The sequence below is a fragment of the Nilaparvata lugens genome, chromosome 2 (genome assembly GCF_014356525.2).
Source record: "Nilaparvata lugens isolate BPH chromosome 2, ASM1435652v1, whole genome shotgun sequence".
Classification (NCBI taxonomy): domain Eukaryota; kingdom Metazoa; phylum Arthropoda; class Insecta; order Hemiptera; family Delphacidae; genus Nilaparvata; species Nilaparvata lugens.
The window spans coordinates 27,913,214-27,936,275 of record NC_052505.1 but is presented as its reverse complement, the minus strand read 5'-3'; the positions used below and the strand labels follow the sequence as shown (position 1 = coordinate 27,936,275).

Sequence of the window (23,062 nt, the reverse complement as noted above, 5' to 3'; positions counted from 1 at the left end):
AATTCAATTCATTGTCTCCAGTTTAAACTATATCATTGTATTTTAGGAAAAGATATTCTCAAAAAATTGATTAACTTGAAAGTTTTGTTGGACCAGAAAAGCGTTGGAAAAGTTTAGGAACTCAATTGTTGATTGTTAGCTGACTAATAACTCATGTTCGTTTATTTTCAAGTGACCAAAACGCTCTGTTTATTTGTAAGTTGTATATTTATGTAACATTTTTCTAACAAAACTGCAGTACAATTTAATTAACTTGGAAGCAATCAAATAGAAATGTAGCATATCTGTTGGTTGACACTCCACATCGTTAAGTTATGTGAATCGTACTATAAATCGTTGTTCATAACTCATGACAAGAAATGTCCATGACAACTAATTTTATTTATGGATATAATGTTATGTGAATAACAATATAAATGTCATTAATTTAGAGTTGTAAAAATTGACATTGATTGTTGATTATTCATCAGTAATCATTTTACTTTTAGCTACCTATGTATATATCATTTTAAAGCGTTTGCTTTAGGGACTTATTTTGATCAATGGTTTGTATTGTTTCAATTCTATTGAAATTTAAATTGAATTATTGGAGCAGAAAAACTCGGTTATTGAATGTATGCTACAATTTGTTTAATACTAGGCAATTGGTCAGTAACAATAAACCGTGAGCTCAACCAAACTTGAAGAAACTACTAAGAAAACAGTTTCATGATAATTGGGACTTTATATTAAAAACTTCCAAGTTTTTTTGAGAAATTTGCATTTTTTATAAACAACTTAAATTTAAATTTTTCCATTTTCTTACAATACATAATTACAAAGATCATCTAATGAAAAAACATTTGAAGATACATTATTTCAACTAATGCAATTCTAAACAATATATTGCTCATGATCTCTTTCACTAATAATTTAAAGAATTAATACTTCTAACAAGACTATGTTAATCATTTAGCTGCTTGCCAGTATAATTTATATCCTATTATTACTATTTTTGAATTGTTATTTATGTCTATGTAATTTTTATCTAGTCAACAATGATATTGATTATTACAAAGTAGATTAACAAATTGAACAATTTATCTATTTTATCAATGGTAATTGATATTCTTGATGTGATGTTATAGCTTATCATAATTTTATATATTTCCTTTAGTGATTGTATTCTATTTCTGAGTTGAACTGAGCAATTTCTTATCTAGTTGATAATCATATTTTATAATTAACCCGAACATAAGATTATAGATTGTAAAATGTTGTGATTTCTGTGTCTCGAACAGCTATGCTCTCTTCATTTATGTTATTTTTATGACATTAACCATGATTATTGTTGAATTAGATTTTGAAAAATCGATAATTATTTGTGCCATAAAAGCCTCTCATACCGCTGATTAGAAAAAATGACTCAATCACTTATCAAAATAATATTTAAATTGAAACCAACGTCTTTGGTTTGTCTGTTATCAATTGTATCTGTAAATATGTACATGCATATGTAAATACTATGAATGTTTCTGTTGAATGAAATTCAGATATGTTACATTACATTTAAAAAATTGAAACTAAAATTTTATAAATGTTTCTCAATTTATCTTTCCAGTTTAGCTGGGACCAATTTCGATTCTGGTACTTTGTCAATGTTAGAAGTTGAGGTTGTCTGAAACTTTGACATTTATTTCATTAGAGCTTCCTAGTAGAGCAATACCACTTCATGTCTAATAGATCAAAATTTTGAAATCTTTATCAATAGATTACATAAATTTGATAGATTGCTGAATTGTCTACATATGAACCAACCGTAATATAGTGAAATTCAATTCAAGCTGACAGCATAGGGTGAATGGTAATAGGATAGTATCTATTATGAGGAATACTGACAGTTGTAAGTGAATCTAGATCTAAATTGCTCTACTAGATAGTTCTCAGCAATAAGTGTCTCTATTTGAACGTGCTTGAAGGGTTTGTTGTTTCTTATTGAAGCTATAATATCGCGAAAGTGAAATGTCTGTTCACATGCATTATCTACTTCTCTTCTAATAGCAATCGCAATTTGAATGATGTTATCTCATGAGAAGAAACTTATCTGCATGTGATCTTGTACAGTGGATATGCACTTCAAACTGCCAGCATTAGGTAAATGGCAAGCTTTAATTTTTCATAAGGAATGCTGACATTAGGAAGTGTATCACAACATACAGAATTATTTCAATAATTTAAAACTTCACTGGGTGATATTTTGGGATAGAATTTTACATAAGATAAATTTTGAAGAGTAATGAATCACCTAGATATGCCCTTTCAAAATAATTTAGTCACAAAATAATAAATGAAAATCGTCTCCCTTCTTTTCAGAGCATGGAATAATTCTTCAATAATTTGATACCCTACAACCAAACGCAAAAAAACTATTATTCAAAGATCTATGAAGAGTAGAAAAATTTAACTCTATTTTTTTAAAGTAGGCTACTCATAAGTTCTTTCAACAGTCTACTACAACATTACTACAAACTCACTTTCAATGAATTAACAATTCCTTTCAAATTCAAATAAACAAATACTAATATATTTTAGAATTGACAGTTAATTTAACTATTAGATGATCATAATTTAGGCCAGTTGATTATGAAATCTACTAAATTCCTAGTTGGCTTGAATTTGATTGAACTCACTTTTGCCATTTGATTCAATGTAGGCTAACTTTATTACATACACTGCATTCTGTGATATAAAATTATATTAATTAGTTATAAAATAAACAATAAATATTGGTTATCATAAGTTATCTATGATATTAGAGTTATTAGTTTAATACTAGTAATAATTTTATTGTAGATCACATCTCACCTAAACCAAATTTATTTGATTGTAATTCTTATTATTTTAGAGTGGATGCTTTGATGTGAGAGAGGTACCGGTAATGTCATGATAGTTTTTGGAGCTTTGTATACCATTGAATGATTGCAAAACGAAGTGTTTTGCATATTATTATCAATTTAATAATTAAAATATAAAAAATATACGGTAATAAAAAAGGAAGCCCTTTTTATAACTCTTGGACGAAATATTCCACCTCTCATGAAGAGTTTTTAGGCCTATTATATAAAAATTTCATTTCTTTAGTAATTCATTGCAGTATTTAAAGTGTTCAAGTATTATGTAAAATGTGTTGACTTGATTATTTCAGAAGTATTGGTATACGAGAAGTTATGTTAACAATATCACAGGGCAGCTAAATTTTCATACATTTAATGTTTGCGAAGCATTGTGTATAAAACCGATTTATTAAGAATCAAACTTTGCCTTTAAAATGGATAGCCTTCATTTGAAAATTTTAAATAGTTTGGTATAGAATTGTTCATGGTATATGAAATCTCCAAAATATAAAGATCTGAACGAAACTGTTGATCTGACTTTCAACGTTTGATATTAAAATTTAGAAATAAGTGTTAGGTAAACTATTAACAAAATATAGATGTGTGTAAATAATTATAATTATTGAATTGTACATTTCATAAACTGAATAACTTTGTTATGAATAGCTCCAATCTTTTATATATCGTTTAATAGTGTATTAATAGTTATAACAATTTATGTATTTTGTGGTAATAAAATACATGTACCATATCCATCCATTTTTAAAAATGCTTGTTTTTTCTTCATTATTATTAAATTTCCACAATATTAGCAGAAAATATACTAGTAATATTGGGAGCCACTTACACGTAATTTCAGTGAATTCAACCGCCGTGAAATGACGTCATTGCATTGCCTTCCGATTCGTACCGGTGTAATTATTCTATGGTGGTTAAAAGTAATTTCGTGCAACTGGCCGTATGTCTCAGTTCCATTCACACTAATTCATAGGACTGACTGAAATAGAAGTTATTTTTTACTTTCCTCGCCCTATTACCATAGGTAAGGAAAGTATTGCTTTCCAAAAAAATTAAGGTACCCCAATTTCTATACGTTTCAAGGTCCCCTGAGTCCAAAAAAGTGTTTTTTTTTGGGTATTGGTCTGTATGTGTGTGTGTGTGTGTATGAGTGTTTCCTTATGTATGTATGTGTATATCCCATCTCCCAATCAACAGAATGACTTGAAATTTGAAACTTAAGGTCCTTAAACTATAAGGATCCGATACGAACAATTTCGATCAAATGCAATTCAAGGTGGCTGCTAAAATGATGTCAAAAACAGGGATTTTTGCGATTTTCTCCAAAACGGCTTCAAGGATTTTGATCAAATTCTTACCTAAAATAGTCATTGATAAGTTCTATCAATTGCCACAAGTCCCATATCTGTGAAAATTTCAGGAGCTCCGCCTCTTCTATGCAAGTTTGAATTTAGATTTCCAATTATTAGGCTTCAGAAACAATTTAAACGAAATTTTTAATGGAAAAGATTGAGCATAAAAATATCTAAAATTAATGTCCAGTAACATTTTCATTTAAAATTAAGCTCAAAATTCAAGAAAATGTGATTATTCAAATGCAAACTTAATGAGAGTGGCAACTGTTGATTCTATTGAGTCATTCACTGGAAGAGATGATGAGAATTGATCTCGTCAGGTGATCAATTTTAAATTATATTTTCGTAAACTCGACTTTTACGCCGGAGACGTTTTTGGTTTTTGCCGAAATGTTCATAACGGCAAGGAAAGTTGAGTGAGTGCGCCACACCAGATTTTCCAAGTTGAAAGGAACATAAAAATCTGTTCCTAATTGCAGTCTAGTAATTCAACATTTGGTATTTCTTATGAACATAATACAATACACAAAGTATATTGGGTTTTTCCCAGGTTACTTTTTCGAGTCAAACCTCCATGCATCGGTAGTCATTCAAATCTGAGGATTTTTCTAAACAATAATCAGAATGAAATCGCACATTCACTTACTGTGGATGATAGTTGTTGAAGACAGCAACAAGACAAATATTATTACATAATTTAATATCTGAAAATGTTCTGTCGTTCGCAAATTTCATTAACATTTTGACGACACAAGGAATGTTTAGGAAAGATAAGACTTCTGAGACGTGATATATATATATATATCTATTTATTTGAAATAAATGAAACCATACATATTATAAAAAGGTAATGACAATATAAATTCTATGTTTAAATGCGCATGCATAAAAAGTTCTACAATTTTCTTGAAATAATAATTATCCTATACAGTTATCACAGATAATTTAATATATATTTTTTATTCGTGTTGCAAATTATAAATACAAAAATTAAACATTTTATTGATTTAAGAACTGGTTTATGATACGTGAAATTCCAGTATATCTGTAATAATAGATAACACACTGCAACTGTGGTAAACATGGCATCATGAGATCAATGTATCTAGTGAATGGAATTGCTCAACATAATATTCGATTGTTATATTCAACAAATGTTATTAATCGAAAAACAATTAAATGCTTTGCTATAAAAAAGGTTTTCAAGAGGGTAATTTGTAAATGGAATGAAGATTTCTTACATTCTAGGAGAAATAAAAAACGCTGATTTACAAAAAACAAAAGTAATCTCTCAATTATTCTAGAATGTTATATCAAAAACAATTCATAACTCTATTTAAGGTTAATACTTTCTGAAATGGATCAATATTGCTGTATAAGTCCAGTACATTTTAGCAAACAATGGGGTTTTTTATCACAGAATCAAGTGCCAAAGCATTGAATTTTGGATAGTCTCGTAAATAATGTCCTACAACTAACGGTAGCAAAAAATTACTAATTAAGAGTATTACCGTACCTTCAAATTTGGAGTTCATACTATTTCAAAGAGGCTTTACTTTATTGTGAGTACGGATATGCTTTTTTAAATTTTCAGATCGATAGAATCGTTTAGTACATACTGGGCACTCGTAATTTTTTTCTTTGGTGTGGATGAGCATGTGCCTAGTAAAGTGCTCCAAACGAGTGAAATGTTTCTCACAGACTGTACATACGTGTTGCCTCTCGTCTTTACGTTTCTCTTTTGTGTGATTAAGCATATGCCTATTCATATAATCAGATCGAGTGGAACGTCTAGTACAAAATAAGTTCCTCTTCGTATGAGCGAGCATTCGTGGGCATACACGGAAAATCCACCAAGTCCAGAAAAGTAAATTTTTCAGGAAATCAATTTCTAATTTCTAACATCAATCATAATTTTTCCTTATAGTGATTTTTCACAAAATAATTTCATACTGCAAGAAATTGAATAGTCATCATTTGTTTGATAATTAATTATTCAACATTCATAGTTTATAGTTAATAAAACTTATGAAAAGTCTTAAATCAAAGTTTGGAGAAATTGGACTTGATGCATTTTCCTTGCCCACGATATGCTTATTCAAATTAAAAGACTGGTTGAAGGTTCGGGCTCAAACTGCACACTGAAAATATTTATTACCACTTATTGCACTACCTTTATCACCATCTTCAGTTTCATCATCGTCGTCACGTTCTCCTTTTTGCCAATTCATCTAAATGATTTTTTTGACAAAGTGGTAGATGAAATTGCGTCATTGCTTATTGGCCGATCTTCTTCTTCTACGTCTTCTTTTTCTTCCGTTCTTCTTTCTTCTTCAGCGGTCTAATTACTAGGACTCTTCGGTTCCAGGCTATGTACTATGTATACCAACACTCTGCAAAAATACACATTTCCCCTAATTTGTTGCGTATCAATGTTTTCATTGATTGGGTATCAGGAGTGTTCCCACCCTATTGTCAGCTGATCTTGTTTATCAAGTCGCAAATAATTAAAGATTCTGAAATATAAGAGAACGACTCCCTGAATGTATCTATAAAGTGAAATAAATCCTGCTTTCCAATGAATTTCTGCTCTGGTGGGCAAACATTTCATTGCTTCTTATGAGAGTGTTCACACATTTTCATTGACAATAATTATGTGAACACTCCAATAAGAAGCAATTGTATTCTAACGGCTTCTGTTTCTGATTAGATCAAAAATTCATTGGAAGCGAGATTCACAACAGATTTGGGTAGTAAGACGAGCTGTATGATTATTTCATTAATAATAATGTGTGGAAGCCCTTTTCCAACATTTAAGGATTTCATAACATTTATAAACCAGGCCCTTGATTTAAGAGAGATTACAAATTACTAAAAAATTACACAACTCATTTTTCCTCTATTGAAGGTAAATAAGGCTTAGTTGTTAGGATGGTTCCTCTGCTGTAGGTGGGAAAAAATCGGTTGTTTTGAAAATTTGTGGCGCCTCAAAGGGAGCAAGCTGAGCTCCACTTCCGCTTCCCAGCGATGGCTCTTTCTTTTTCTGAAAATACAAAAATGTTTCTTGGTATTCAGAAAAGAAACCAAGTTTATATTTAAAACAAGGAATTATTGTTTTTAATCATTAAGATATTATAAAAACTATCTGGATTGCCCTGAAAAGGACTTTGGCCTATGTAGCCGGGAGACATTGCTGTGTCCGGAACTTACTTGAGTCTATTGGTATTTAACATATCAAGTGTAAAATTATAAATTAACCTTGGCTTATGAATGCATATGCATGTATAATATATATTATAAAAACTGATTCATTAGTTTGTTGATACAATTACAAATCATATGAATATGATTGGAAGGAACAACACGCTTCACCCAAAACTATTCTATTCCCAAATTTTGATAGTAAATGGAATATAATATTCATAAATACTGCGAGTATAATTTTAATAAAAAAATTAATATAGACCTAACATAAATAATGTGAAATTTAAAAAATAAATGTCGATGTGGTATAGTATATCCATGATTCCGAGTGAAAACAATTCCTCTGTTTATTACGTGAGTGATAAAACATTCGAAGTCTGCCAACATTTCGACACTCAGTCCGGCTTCTTATGGCTCAAAAACAGGGTTTCGTGGGCACTTTGTGAAGATGGGAACAGATCCAAATATTCTGATTCTAGGGTACCTAAGGATATCCGAACCACTTGATGCACATTCGGAGGTCGTGACTGGGCCGCGTAATGGCCAATTCAAAATGGCGGATCTAGCATTAATTAAAACTGTCATAGAATGGTTACCATCCATGATAGAGACCTCTAGTAAACGCGAATTGAATCACAATGAACTATTCTACCAAGTTTCTGATTACACATTTCCACCTAAAACATGATTTTAACCTACAAAAGTGCACTTTTTCAAAAACATTCAATTTTTCACGAGAACTTTTTCTGAATAACTACTTTCAATGACAATTTTTGGATATAAAGTAGTGCCAAACGAAACTTCTTTGAAGTAGAATTTATGATCTATTACCGTTTGTCTCAAGATTTTATCACCTCTGGTATCAATCTCTTTGTCATCATGTGTATGAATAGAATATCCATGATGGCAATCTTGAAAATAGTTGTCATCATGAAAAAACAAGATGGCGAAAAAATTGTAAATTTTCAAGAAATCGCTTGTTATTCTATTGATATTGAGTTATCAGATCAATTCCGCCATCTGGTAGTTTGAAATCAATCATACAACAATATTTGAGAGTCTTCTCATTTAAAGTACGCATTTCATTTAAGATATAACTAAAATAAAACATGTAATATGATTTTTTGTGGATTTCATTTTATTCGAGATCGAGACCCTGTAAATGTCGTAGCATTGAACAAACACGAATATTATTGGCACAGTGTTGAAGACTATTCCATAAACTTTGAAATGACATCTAGTTGAAGACTGTAGGTCAATTTTTGATGCCTGGAGCGACACGAGAAGAAAAAATAAAAGTACAGCTTGAGGAGGAAAATCAATAATTTTCCTCCATACGCAAAAGCTAACAAGTGAAAAAACAGTGTATCTCACAAATCCTTCAAGATACAGACTCTAATAAAGTATTAATTTCTTTCTTATCACTTTCATAGAGAGAGAGAGAGAATATCTATGATCAAGTTCGTAAAAGTATTTGTCCATCATTAAAAAACAAGATTGGGACAGAATTTTAAGACCTTTACAACTATTTTCAAGATTGCCATCATGGATATTCTATTCCTACACATGATTACAAAGAGATTGATACCATTTCCAAGTCTGTACCTCCAAGGATTATTGAGATACACGGTTTTCTAATTGTTAAGATAAGCATAGCAGCATATGCCTGGTATGGAGGGGAAAATGTAACTTTGGCTGCAAACCATACTTTTCTCTCTTTTTCCAATGACGCTCCAGAAGTGAAAAGTGGACTTACAGCCCTCAACTAGATGTCATTTTAAAGCTTTAAGAATATTCTACAAGACAGTCTCAGTAATAGTAGGTTATGTTCACTGTGAATACATTTACAGAGTGGAAAGTGAAATTTCATCCACGAAGATTGTATGTTCCAAGTTTTTGAAACTAAATTAATCATAGAAAGCGTAATTAAAATGAGATTAATATCTAGAATATTATATTTTGGGTAGTTATGAACACTTTTGTGGTAGAATCGATCCGATCGATATCTCTCACTATAAATGAATAGCAATCGATATAAAAGAAATTATCAGTTATGACCGCCATCTTGAATTCATCAATTATGAAAAATATATTCGTTGCTTTCTCATGATAGATTGATGATAGTTAATTGTATCAGCGGCTAGAATGACATCATAAAAAAACATAACTCCAGAACAAAAGGTGATAAAAGCTTGAGACAAACGAGAATAGATCATAAATTCTACTTCAAAGAAGTTTTGTTTGGCACTTTATATCCAAAAATTGTCATTGAAAGTAGTTATTCAGAAAAAGTTCTCGTGAAAAACTGAATGTTTTTGAAAAAGTGCATTTTTGTAGGTTAAAATCATGTTTTAGGTGGAAATGTGTAATCACAAACTTGGTAGAATGGTTCATTGTGATTCGATTCGCGTTTACTAGAGGTCTCTTTCATGGATGGTAACCATTCTATGACCGTTTTAATTAATGCTAGATCCGCTATTTTGAATTGGCCATTACGCGGCCCAGTCGCGACCCCTGAATGTGCATCAAGTGGTTTGGATATACTGAGGTACCCTAGAATCAGAATATTTGGATCTGTTTCCATCTTCAAAAAATGCCCACGAAATCCGGATCGACCGACTTCCATAAGATAAGTAACCATAAGTAACCGGACCGACTTCCATAAGATTAAATGGTTTCCAGTCGCGGTCACATAAATGAAAACATAGTTTAACCTGTTTGAATGCGTATCCACTCGGTTCAAGTTATATGATTCCGGTAAGCTGTCTCCAGTAAGCTCAACGCCTAAAAGCAGATTCCCGGTTTCAGAGGCAGTGACCATTACAGTGGAATTATAATTTACATGAGTTCTAATGGGACTATTCCCACTCAGGCTGGCAGAGTGAGTATGAATAGTCTCATTAGAGCTGTATGTTATATGTGGAAATCTGCCTTAAACGTGAAAGCTAAGCTTAACATGTGGGGCACTGATTGACATCATAATTTATCAGGTCATGATTGATTCAAATCCATTCAAGCAACATCACCCTCAAAAAAAAAAAAAAAGTTTGTGTACTCACAAAGAACGTTGGTATTAGCTTATGCAACCCGGCACGGCTGTCTCGTAACAACTCGCTTTCGGCACGTTGCACCACCACTTCGACGGCTGTGACGTCATACTCCACCCGTTGCACCAACCCCTCCAACCGATCCACGCGTGCGCACAACGCATCCAACTCCCCTCCCCTTGCCAGCACCTCCTGCTTCATCTGTTCGGTCCCGGCTTCTGATTGTACCTATCAGTAAAAACAAAAGATGAATAAATAATTAAATGAATGAACAAAGAAAAAGATCGATAAATAGATTATTGAATAATTATGATGAGATTCACGTTATTAAGTAAGTGGGAATCACAGGGAGGTATGGTGTCACATTTTATTTTCCATCACCTTCTATACAATAGCTGTGGTTCACAATATACTGGTAAATCTGGTCTGATATTAATTTTTGATTCTTTTTAATAATGATCAATTATACCTCAAATATACTTTATTTGCCAAGAAAATATTTTATAATTTTTTTAACAATAAAATGCTGAGATTATTTATATTTTGGTGTAACAGATTTACAATAAAATAATTATTCTATTTTGTGACAGATAGTTTACCATTTCAAGTACACTTTGAAATTCCTCTAACCGGGTCAACATGTCTTCTACGTTCTGACGCACCATGGTTACCTGAAATACAAAACAGAAAATTCAATCCATAATACTACAAAAAATAGGATTGTTTTAAAAATAATATAAATTGAGATATCTCTACAGTCATTGAAGACAGTCCACGACTGCCCAGATATTTTCAAAAGTATTGGTTCATGTATAGAAGGATCTTGCAGCATCCAGAGATTTAGTAACACACCACCAGACGTATTAAATCAAGAAAGTATGTAAGATTTGAAGAGTAGAGTTAAACTATCACGTAAGAGATGGAGAAAGAGGTAAAACCAAACATATAGTGAATGATCCAAATATTTCTGTTTGGCACACAGACGAATCGCACAAAATGGTGTAGGCTGAACAAGTTTACAACAAATGTGGGTAAATGTACTAAGCTGACAACAGCATGGACATACACCTATGACTCCCCGACGTAGAATTGTGATTGCGGTGAAATCTAAACTTTGCAACACCTTCTGTCATAATCCTGCTTTTTGTTTTCGTCCCAGGGAGGGAGGACATACATAGCATACCAGTGGGCAGTAACTAAAAGTTGTATTTAGTGTTTAGAATTTTAATTTAGTATTGCCTATCGTTTTCATCCAATGGAGGTCAGACATACCAGTGGCTGAAAGATTTATCTGGTATTTAGTATTTCCATAATCTAATTCTATAGAGTTGTAGAATGGAATAAAACTTTCAATATTCGTTCAATTCCTTAATTCCTCCTTCTACATCCATGACCAAGAAAGGTGAAAAAAGCAAGATGACAGGTCAAACTATATTATCCTTGTGTGCATCAAATTACACATTGACTGAGTAGATAAATAGTTTATCTCCAGCCAGATCTCAATTCTCTTTTTAAAAGCAATACACTGCAGGTTCTTCACACTAATAGATAGCTCATTGTACAGTCACAGTGCAACTATTGGGAAGGAGTCCTTCCTCTTGTTGGCTCTGCAGCGCGGTATGTCAATGTTCAGTATCCTCCTTGTAGCATGCACATGATGATCAGCCTTCAGCACATGACTGCCCTCGGTGTCCATAACATACAGCAGACTAGATAGTATGTACTGGTTGAAGACCGTAAGGATGTCCAGTTCAATGGAGATAGGCCAATAGTGCTCACGATGCCCTACTGAGGTGATCACACAAAGTGCCTTCTTCTGAAGCTTCAGCACATTCTTGCAGCACGCCGCATGCTTCCACAGCAAGAGTCCATACAGCAGATGGGAATGGAAAAGGGCAAAGTATACAATCACTAGATATTTTCTGCTGAGAAGAGGCTCTGAGTCTACGCAGCAAGTAGATTCCCCGTGCCAGCTTAATGCAAACTCTATCAATTTGGCCTGCCCATGTCAATCTGCAGTCAATGACAAATCCCTGGAGTTTCACCACTGATTTATGAGCTGAGTCAGCAAGGCTACGAAGTCCACAGACTAGTTGCTGGGTCTTCCTCTCATTCAAGCAGAGTTTATTTCTCTTGAACCAATGCTTTGCATCATCAAAAACTCGCTGAGCCCGCAAACCAGCTTGTTCAACTGTCCACCGTCTAGAATATAATTATAGTGGTGTCATCCGCAAACATCAGCACCGGCCAAGAAGCCCAAGATCATTGATCATGACCAGGAAGAGAAGTTTGGCCCATCACCGATCCCTGAGACACGCCATGATCAACTTGCATAGGCTGTGAGAGATCACCTCCAATGAATAAGATCTGCTTTCTACCTAAGTAAGATCTGAGGGTCACAAGCACCTCACCCCCAAGTCCATACCCGGCAAGCTTCTCAAGAGGATTCCATGAGGCACGCAATAATAATAATAATAATAATAATGTTTTATTAACTCAAGAGCTTTTACAAACATAGAGTTTCGTCATACAGTAATTTATAGTCAATAAAATATAAATATAAGTTCCATGTCAATAGTCCATTCAATATAAAAATCTTATCACAGCTTATCCGTTTCACTGCTGAGTCAGTCCAGATCATAATTAAATTAATTATAACAGAAAAAACAACAACATATCTAATAATGATCAAAACAATACCAAATAATAACATTTATATCACAGTCAGGTCAAACGGAGATTAAACAAGAATCAATCACAGTCAGGTAGGTCAAATCACAGAAACACAGCATAAAACATAAATAATCTATCTATACATCAATATCACAGCCTCCAGATAAAAATTCATTTATTGAATAAAATGGCTTTCTTTCAAACCACTGATGCAATTTAATGGAGCATCTCGCAAATCAAGAGGTAGTTTGTTGAAAAATTTTATACCACAAGAAAGCCAGTGGTCCTGAGTCGTTCTAAGTCTGCATCTAGGAACATTAATATCATGACTGGTTCTAACATTAAACCTGTGAAGTGAACCTCTTTCATTATGTTGTAACAGACTTCTCTTGACATTTATCAACAAATAAAGGACGACATGTTTCGCCGGGAGGCTTACCTAGCATAGCTCTTATGGCTCGCTTTTGGCACAAGAGATTGTCATTTACTGAGGGAGCATGTCCCCATAATTTTAAACCATATTCTATATGACATTGGAACAAGGCCAAGTAAACAGTTCTCAAACAGTTTATCCAATGAAGTCGTATTTCTTAATCTTCTTAGAGCATAAATCACTCTAGACAGCTTAGTACAGACATTACTCACATCCACCTACCAATCCAATTTGGAGTCCAAATAAATGCCAAGAAGCTTCACTGCAGATGCATCATTTCTAATACCACCTCTAAGACCACAGACAATCCTTTGAGTTTTTTCAGCATTCATCAGCAGCCCATTAGCAGCAAACCAATCAGCCGCCATACTGAAAGCTTCAGCCTCAATCTGCTGCAGCATGTGAAGATCTTCATGGCTTGAGTCAAGAGTTGTGTCATCTGCGTAGAGTACGGTTTGACAAGGAACATTTGCAGACAGGTCATTTATCATGCACAGGAACAGAAATGGTCCTAAGATAGATCCTTGGGGTACACCAAACTCAACCGCTCTGGTGCTGGATGTTTTGTTGTTGCAGCTTACATACTGTTGTCTCCCCCTAAGATAAGATTCCAGCAGCTTCAGTGATTCATCCTTAATTCCATATCTCTTGAGTTTGGCTAGCAATACACAATGTGATACACAGTCAAACGCCTTTGTAAGATCACACAGTGTTAACTGGATGTATTCCTTACTCTCAAAAGATGACAATATACATTTCACAATATCTTCAATAGCCATAGCTGTTGATCTTCCTCTTCGAAATCCATATTGACTATGAGACAACAAGTTATTCAAAATAGACAGCCAGCTGAAGAAACAAAATGTACTCGAAAAGTTTTGAAAATATAGGAACTATACTGATAGATCTAAAGTTCTCAACTGAGAATTTATCACCTTTTTTGTGTACTGGAATATTATTTTTGATATTTTCAGACAATTTGGGTATTGACCTTCATTTATACATTGGTTAAATAATGTTGTAAGTGGTTCAACAATAGAATGAATGACTTTTTTGAGAAAAAAATTGGAGACACCATAAAAATCAGTACTTTTGGAATTTGATAATGCAGTCACAGCCCTTATAACGTCATTCTCACTTACATTGCACCATTCAAATTGACACTCAACCTGAACACCAGAGTCTGGAACATCATTAGGATGTAATGCATTTCCAGCTATTGCTGCCACTGAGTCTATAAAAAAGTTATTCAGCTCATTTGGGTCAATATTTACTTTATTACTCTTGTTTGTTCTTGTTTCCTGTTTGACAAGTTGCCATACTGTTCTACATTTATTAGAGGAATTAGCAATAAGTCGCCCAAATGAAGATTTTTTAGCCTCAATAATTTTAGACTTATAAATCTTATTAAGGGATACAAATGCTTGCTTTGCATGTAGAGAACCAGTTACTCTATAAAGATCGTAATAAGCAGGACACGATCCTTTATTGACCTTAGTTCCTCAGTAAACCACTTAATTCTTTTACTTGGAGTTCTGTCTATTTTGCAGAGGAAAACACAATTCAATTTTATTCTTAATGTTGTGAGTGAAGAGATAAAATGGTAGAGATGATTTCAAACCAATCAAATGCATTGCTCAGATAAGCAAGGACTAGGTGTACAAAATCTCTCTCCTCAAAGGCTTTAACAATTTAATCAATCATTTTTGAGGTAGCTGTGAATGTAGACCTGCCACTTCTCAAGCCAGGTTGTGCATCAGAAAAAAGATGATTTCTCTCAAAGTGAAACACAAGTTGCTCTTTATTAGGGCCTCAAAGACTTATATATACTGAATTACTAAACACCTTACCCAACACATGAATGATTGATATAGATCTATAGCTTATTTCTATGCATTTGCCAATGCATGCACATTTATAAATAAATTAAGTAAAGCTGCGTTTAAGTTACAAAATAGCCAAACTAATAACTTTGTTAAAATGCATATTTTTAGGTGAAGCCTACAAATTTTTTATTTGTCATGAATAATAGATTTATTATTACTTGAATACATTCTATAGAATACTATAGATAAAGCTAGGTACTTACATCTTTGGAGAAATCAATTTTCAAAAAACTGGAATAATCATTGGCAACATCAACTAATGTTTTTTTGTCTAAGGTATCGTCGCTCATCTCAATATATTACAAAATTAAGAAGCTTATGAAGCAACAAAGGAAAACATGCAAGAGAACAATTTTTTCTCGAGAGAACTATTATAAGATAGCTATCTTTTCAACTTCAAGTGACATGTCGCCTCGTTAAACAACTTACAGTGAATATTGAGATTATTGGGTAGTTGTTGAGTTGAATAAAACTAACCTATAAAAAAGTAACTAACAAAAATATTGAAACAGCTGCTTCAAAACGTAAAAGCTTGCCAACGCTCAGATATTATCATTTCTTTATAATAATTTTTCTAATTATGAATGAGAATCACATTTATAATAAATTTATATTATTCCATTCGTGATTTTTTCTCTGAATTGTAACTATTATGATTTTCCTATTTTTGATACTATTATAATTATGTCGATATGCTTTTCTTCCTTAGTCAAGTTTCCAAAACAGCTGACTTTATACTGTTTCTGTTTACAAAAATCGTCTGCGATGACAGAGCTGTTTGCCAGACAAGTTTACACTCTTTTACAATATTTTTAAATCAAGATATTACACTATCGTACTCTTAGCTTCAATATCTACTCTATTTTGAAAGGTTTTAATCATGTTAAAGTTATGATCATTGATTACGATAGACAATAACAGGTTTGTAACTTTTAACCACAAAACGTTTGGTTGGTGTTTTCTGTAACTTATTCTAAATTGATATTTCTAACTTCTAGGTACATTACTATAACATAGGTTATTACAATACTAGGTAGCCTACGCTACATCTATTTTCAATGAAATATTGAATAGTTTTTGCTCTTACAAACATATTAAACTAACATAACTTATTACCATAATCATCTCTCACACAACATGTGGGTTACGTAAGCATCATTTTCATTTTAAAATAATTTTTTTTTTATAAAACTCTATTTATCTAAACTACTTTTATCACGCAAATATTGTACCGGTACCTATGTCAACTATTATTAAAGTTACCGTACCGACTCAATTTTTTGTAGTGGAAAATTGGTAAGAAAATATTATCTATAAACTTATTAAACTCCTGGTAAAAAGAAACTAGAGTGATCCGCTTAATACTATAAATGAACTCGCAGAAGGTGTAATAACTTTTCAGTTTCAGCTGTAAACCAGCGGTAGTCTACGGTGAAAGAATAAACACGCACACATTAAACTTACTTTGTTACTCACTTGTTACTTGTTCAGTCTTCGCCGCAGTAGGTTACCGGGAATTTATTTTCAATATTTCCTTATGCTTGAGAAGGTCAGTGAATGTTGTCAGCTGCACGTCCTGCCAGATGCTGATAGGTGTGATCCCGTAAATAAGCAATATTAGGAATAACACAATTATTACCAGTGCCGGTATTTAATCACAGATTTAGATTATATCGCAGAAAATACAAGTAACAGATGTAAGGTGCAAAATAAGAGTTAAGTTTGTGTTAGCTACCAGCTATAAGTAATTCAGAGCATTCAGTCCATGACCGGCAGTCGCCAGACAGACTTCAAAGCTTAAAACAAATAACTTGAGATGGCTGCAGATAGGTCGTTCCATGTGGCTCTGTAGATGGACTGCAATTCTAAATTATGAAACAGTCTCAAACTGTTCTACAAGTCCACTGTTTTCATCATCTCTCAGTAAGTACAGAGAGTAGTTGATGAGATTTTTAACTAACCAGCCTAATTCCCATGCTCCAGTTCACGAACACAAATCGGCAGTCTAAAAAAATGTTAGCGTCCGTAAGGGGTAGCATTCATGTGCATTTCGACAGTCTGGATTGGGGCAGGTCGATGTTGAACCGTCTCCTGGTATTGTAATGGTGCAGCTGGCCCCTCTCCTGGTAGACATGAACCTCACTCCTTAGAGCCATAGGGAACTATACATGTGCTGACTGTACACTGTCAGTATTTGCAGACATTTGAAAATTGGCTGGCAGTGCCCCAGGTAATGCGATGACGTGATGACACGAAGAAGTGTCTTCCAAAAAGAGTGAACAATAGAGTATGGTAGCGCAGAGTAGAAGGATGAACCTTCTCAAATGACATCTAGCATTTTTCGAGGAAGAAGACAACATGAAAAATTCACTTCACAAATTACTCACAAATAGCCTTCTAGATTTATTGTGAATGCATTATAAAAGACAGTATTCCCAACATTCGCTACATAGATGACATCTAGCAACTCTGATTTTTATTCCAAACTGTTTGTGAGGTGACTTCAGCCACTGACCGCATTATTTATTCCCCTCCCGGAGTTATCTTGAAGATTTTGGAAATCACTTATTAAGTCTGTGTGCGTTGAAAATGAAAACTCTTGGGGAAGAATTTTTCCTTCGTCTTTTGCTGTATGCGTTTGCCTTACTATTTGTATCGTATTTTCATTAACTTAGCTGTAGTATCTTGAAAGTAATTTTGTATGTGATCTGGTGACCTTGTCTTTCGAATAAATATTTTAAAATCAGCACATTCACATGGTGACAAATATTTATTTACTTGCAGTGTGTTGGGTTCAATATTAGCTGAGATTCATTCATATTATTTCTTATAATTATTCACCACTAACCACATCTTGCCTCGATTGTTTTCTAAGCATTTCCTTTACAACTTCCCTATCAATTATTAGGCTATACAGTAGTAAACTCAAATCTAATTTACAGTGTTTATACATTTATAGAATCCCTACAGACTGATCCAATTACTCCACAAACCTAATTTATAAATATATTGCAACTGGAAAATAAGTTCACTGGATGCGGTATATTTGTCTCGCCAAAAGATAAAATTTCGTGAGATGTGTAACATGTTGTAATAATGTTAGAAGTTCCCCTTTCTTAAAGGCTCCAAAAGCTTTGAAGCTTTCAAAGCTTTAAAGCAAATCATGAGAGAAAACGCTTGATTGCCGTAAATTATTTTCAAGTTTTATTCGCAATAGTATCAAGGTTTAAATAATTTTCTATTCTGAAGAGACATGAATTCATCTGGATGGATAAATAAACAGCCAGAAAAATTGATTTTCGTTCTCAGAGAATCCTCTTATTTCCATGAGACCCTATTACATTCGCATAAATTCGAAGTTGAGTGTACAATGATTCCCATAGAAATGTTATGTTCGATTCTATCACAGGAACGATAAAAGGTGAACGTTATCAGAACATCATCATGCTGTTTGTTGCATTGTTAGGGGTTCTTGAACGAGAATCCTGGGAAACATGATTAAACACCAGAACACTATTGAAAATGAAATGTAAATACAGTTTGTTGTAATCAAGCTTTTTCTCTACTATGTTCTTGAAGATCGTTATTTGTTGGAACTTTGTAAAAGAGGAACGTTTAGCATCACCGTATTGCTTGCTATGCAATATACAAAATGTTACTTTTTGCGATATAAACATTGCCGCTACCATTTAACTAAATTTCCTGTTGGATTATCATGTTTTTTATATAATGCTATCTTCCCTATACTGATACAATTTAATTTTATTGGTATGATGCTGAATTTCCTTTACTAATACCACCAATCACTGTATTGAAAATAATGCTTTACCTATGCATTAATGTAACACTGCATCTAGCCTGTGCATTTTGTGTGAATATTTGCAGGGTGACTCTTCCGTCCTCCTTCACTGATGCTCCTCTCTCATCCTCACCAGTCTGCCCAATCTAACATGCTAGGTCTACTCCATCGCTAATTAAAAGAGTATTTTGAGTTCATCAACTGACGGTCGACATGGCATTGCTTCGTAAAAGGTTTTCATTTATCTTAACTTCAACATAATTGCTTCGTAAAAGGTTTTCATTTATCTTAACTTCAACATAATTGAGGGAGAATTGTTTTTGCTTTGCTTCAATCGTAGTATATTAGTTAAAAAAAAAGAAATATATGTTTTTGTTCGGTTTTTGTAAATTTGTTTGGAAGTGTTTTTGAAACATCACTTGAAATTTGGCAAGGATTAATATTGCGTCCATTTATTTTGTTAAATTTTCTTTGTACTGTTTCATCCAAGCTTATCTTTTCAATTTTTGCTTCTCTTAAAATTCACTATTATTGCAGTTTTGTGTAATTTCACTTTAATGGGGTCAACTGCAAATTTTTTGAAGCTACTTTCAATTGTGAGAATATATTTTGCTAATTCTTGTATGTTCTTTGTCATCTCCTTAATTTTCCAAAATTGTTCCTTTGTAAAAAATTCTATTACATTTTGTCTCCAATATTTGTTATATTATGCTTTCTGGTATTTAGTGTCTATGTTTGGTTCAATTATCAATAAATTTTCATTGCTCTTTATTATTACAAAAGATTGCATTTCTTTACTTTCAAGCTATTCGTTCTGTTTACGTTTTTCTTATTCTATAGTTGACTCTTCTTTTGTATGTGCTGTCTCATCTTTTATAATTCATTCATGTTCTCGATAGATTTTTATATGATTTATAATCGCAAAACATCAGACAATCACATAACTGGTTTTAATAATTTTGGTTTCAATTTTTAATATACATTACAGTATAAATGTTTTACACGTTCTTTTTTAGTTTCACTGCTATTTATCACGTTTGAGTTTAGTTGTATATGTAATTGAAAATTGAAATTTGCAACATCACTGTCAATTTATTGCACCGCAGTAAATTATGTGTAATAAATTAGTTGATCGTTAATATCCATAATTTATATTTTTATAGTGGCAGTTATTTCAAATTGCCCAACCCTGTAGTATTATCAGGAAATAGTAACTTTGTTTCTGTAGTCAAACAGAAAACATAATGCTTGTTTCGATCGCATGTGGTTTAAATGAAACAATAACACATTGTCAATGAATCTGGGCTCTGTTGAACAATAGTTCAATACCAATCACTAAAAACAATAAAAGGTTTCTCATTTCTTCCATTGAATAAGTACCAACAGTCCGTATTTGAATAAATGCTGCATTCCTTTATTTGAATAAATGCTGCATTCTTTTATTCAGAATCTGTAAGAAAAGGAAAAATGTAATAGTCATATATATTGTAAGAGAATTGACTTAATGCAAGTGTTCGCTGACTTTGTCTGGATTCAATTGCAATAAATTTAACTTGTAAAAATTATTATTTGTCTTAACATTTGTTTTACCTAGTACTGTAAGTTACAGTTTTCTAATTATATTATCATTTTCTAGACTGGTGGAAATTATTGCAGTTATTAAAGTAATCCAATCCATTTTTGATCGTATTTTTGAGTCGAGAAAATGATGTTACAATTATTATTCTCATAAAATTATTCATTTAGATATTTTCAGTAAATGTGTGCACGTTTTTCTCAAATCTATTTTCCATTCAGATATAAAGTTTTTCATTTTATTTTATGCTCAGATATTTTAAACCAATTTCTGTACATTTTTCTTGAATGTAGCCTAATATTTTTCCACCGTGTTTTGTAGACGAGACATGATGTTACGGCAGCGTACGCGTGGTGAGGATGAAGAGAACGTGGCATCCGTCGAGTCTGCAGACGTTACGCGGGACAAACGAGATGTTTGTGTGTCCAGAGTCACCAAAATGTCTGCGCTACTTCTAGGAGTTGGAATTGCTGCGTTATGGCTTACTATGTACTCTGTGGCTGTACATTTCAATGGCAAAATGCCCGCTATAAGATTGGTGGCGGATGAAAAGGGAGCAGAGTCAGGAAGGTTTGTATTGTCTATATTTTTTATAATTGAACATAAAAACGGAATAGTACTTCTTCCTACATCTCTGATTCTTTCTATGAGGGGAAATATTCAAACTTTTGAGTCTCGTCTCGCTTCTTACAGCGGTCGGACTATATAGAATTAGGATTACTAAAATATTAATTTTTTTATGATAATTTATTGAAACTAGTGGAGTATGAGACTTATCACGTCATTGATAAGTTAACATTCATGATAGATACTAGACAAGCGCCACGTTGTTTGTACATTCACTCGTAGAGCAACGCAAATTATATCAAAGCCTCATTGATAACTTTTATTCCATATTATTCAACTATTGAAATTTTGGAATGGTAGGCTTATAGTATTGTGGACAAAACTGTTCCTATTACAATACATACAACATTTTTAGTGTAGTTTATACGTTACATTTTTAAAATGACTCGGAGTTTAAAAAGATGAGAACAGCTTCATTCAATCAAGTTGTAATTCAATTAGAACATAATAACTTATGCAGTGTATGTAGAATTTTACAGATGTATAACAAACACAGTGCAAGGGATGAAAAAAAAAGAAAATCATGAATAAGTTAATGAAATTCGACCTATATTTAATAACATAACTAAAGTCATACAGAGAATTAAGTACAAATTGAATAGATTGTCATTGATATTTATATTCTTTCAAAGAAGTGAAATGAGCAGGGCTCATCTTGTAAAATTATTGGATTCAGACAGAAAGTCATGTACACAGAAATTTTCCTATTGCAATGTATGTACATTTAAAATCTAGTTTATGCCATACATTTTTACAATAAATTACACTTCAAAACTTTCGCTTGAAATTTGATCACACATTTTCTCTTGATATCAAATCATTCATATTTCTTCATCCCCTCTGAAATCCACTATTTTTCCAGTTTCGTGTGCGAACGGGCGAAAACCTTTCTGGCCATCTTCCAATCCTACTAAGGTTTCTTTACAACTCAATTTTTTTGTTTTCATTTTTAATTCAGTAATGTTTCTTAGACAGGTTCGTTGGCTAACGTGCAAAAACCTCTCTGGCCAACATCTAATTCCATCATGTTTTTTTTGCAACTCAATACTTTCGTTGTCATATTCAGTAATGTTTGTTTGACAGGTTCGTAGGCGAACGGGCAAAAACCTTTCTGGCGAAACTGTCGGGCGTGGGCGTGAAGGTGACCGGCAGCCATGCGAACGAAGTACTGGCCGTGCGGCTGATCGAAGCGGAAATCGCGGCCATAATGGCGGAAGCGGCTACAGACGCGCGACACGCGATAGCGACCGACCGCCAGACACCGTCCGGATCGTTCTATCTGGCGTTCAGCGTCGGTTTTCTGTCGCACTATAGTCGCGTGCAGAATGTCGTCGTCAAGATAGGACCTAGGCGGGAAGTCAACGCTAGTTTGTTGGTCAACTGTCACTTTGATTCGGCGCCTACCAGTCCAGGTAAGTAGCGGCTGAAATTGTGACAATATTTGGAAGTCTATGAGTAGATATTTTTCAAAGTTGTTGATAGGATTGTGAAAATATTTTAAAGTTTATGAGGAGTATTTGACAAACTTGTCAGTAACATTGTAAAAATATTTTGAAGTATAGATAGGTATA

General features: G+C 33.1%; 2 protein-coding genes across 2 annotated transcripts in view; one reads left to right on the top strand and one right to left on the bottom strand.

The window, feature by feature from the left end:
- Positions 1-5,039: 5,039 nt before the first annotated feature.
- LOC111064241 (biogenesis of lysosome-related organelles complex 1 subunit 4) lies at positions 5,040-15,971 on the bottom strand. Its single transcript, XM_022351937.2, has 4 exons — positions 15,693-15,971; positions 11,097-11,168; positions 10,510-10,725; positions 5,040-7,289 (listed from the first exon to the last, which is right to left on the bottom strand). Exons 1-4 carry the CDS (start codon positions 15,777-15,779, stop codon positions 7,173-7,175), a joined length of 492 nt encoding a protein of 163 aa, XP_022207629.1. The 5' UTR covers positions 15,780-15,971; the 3' UTR covers positions 5,040-7,172.
- Positions 15,972-16,228: 257 nt separating this feature from the next.
- LOC111064240 (endoplasmic reticulum metallopeptidase 1) overlaps positions 16,229-23,062 on the top strand; it is a 40,756-nt gene continuing 33,922 nt past the window's right edge. The window contains exons 1-4 of the mRNA XM_039420043.1: positions 16,229-16,410; positions 19,375-19,521; positions 21,186-21,434; positions 22,575-22,903. Coding sequence (XP_039275977.1) covers positions 19,502-19,521; positions 21,186-21,434; positions 22,575-22,903 — 598 coding nt within the window. The 5' untranslated portion in view covers positions 16,229-16,410; positions 19,375-19,501. The remainder of the gene's footprint in view (positions 16,411-19,374; positions 19,522-21,185; positions 21,435-22,574; positions 22,904-23,062) is intronic.

Excerpts from the sequence above, each read along its gene's own strand:
- LOC111064241 (XM_022351937.2), bottom strand. The coding sequence starts at position 15,779 with ATGAGCGACGATACCTTAGACAAAAAAACATTAGTTGATGTTGCCAAT. Across the intron at positions 10,726-11,096 it reads TTCAAAGTGTACTTGAAATG|GTACAATCAGAAGCCGGGAC; the intron begins GTAAACTATCTG and ends TTTTACTGATAG. Across the intron at positions 7,290-10,509 it reads AGCTAATACCAACGTTCTTT|AAAAAGAAAGAGCCATCGCT; the intron begins GTGAGTACACAA and ends TTGTATTTTCAG.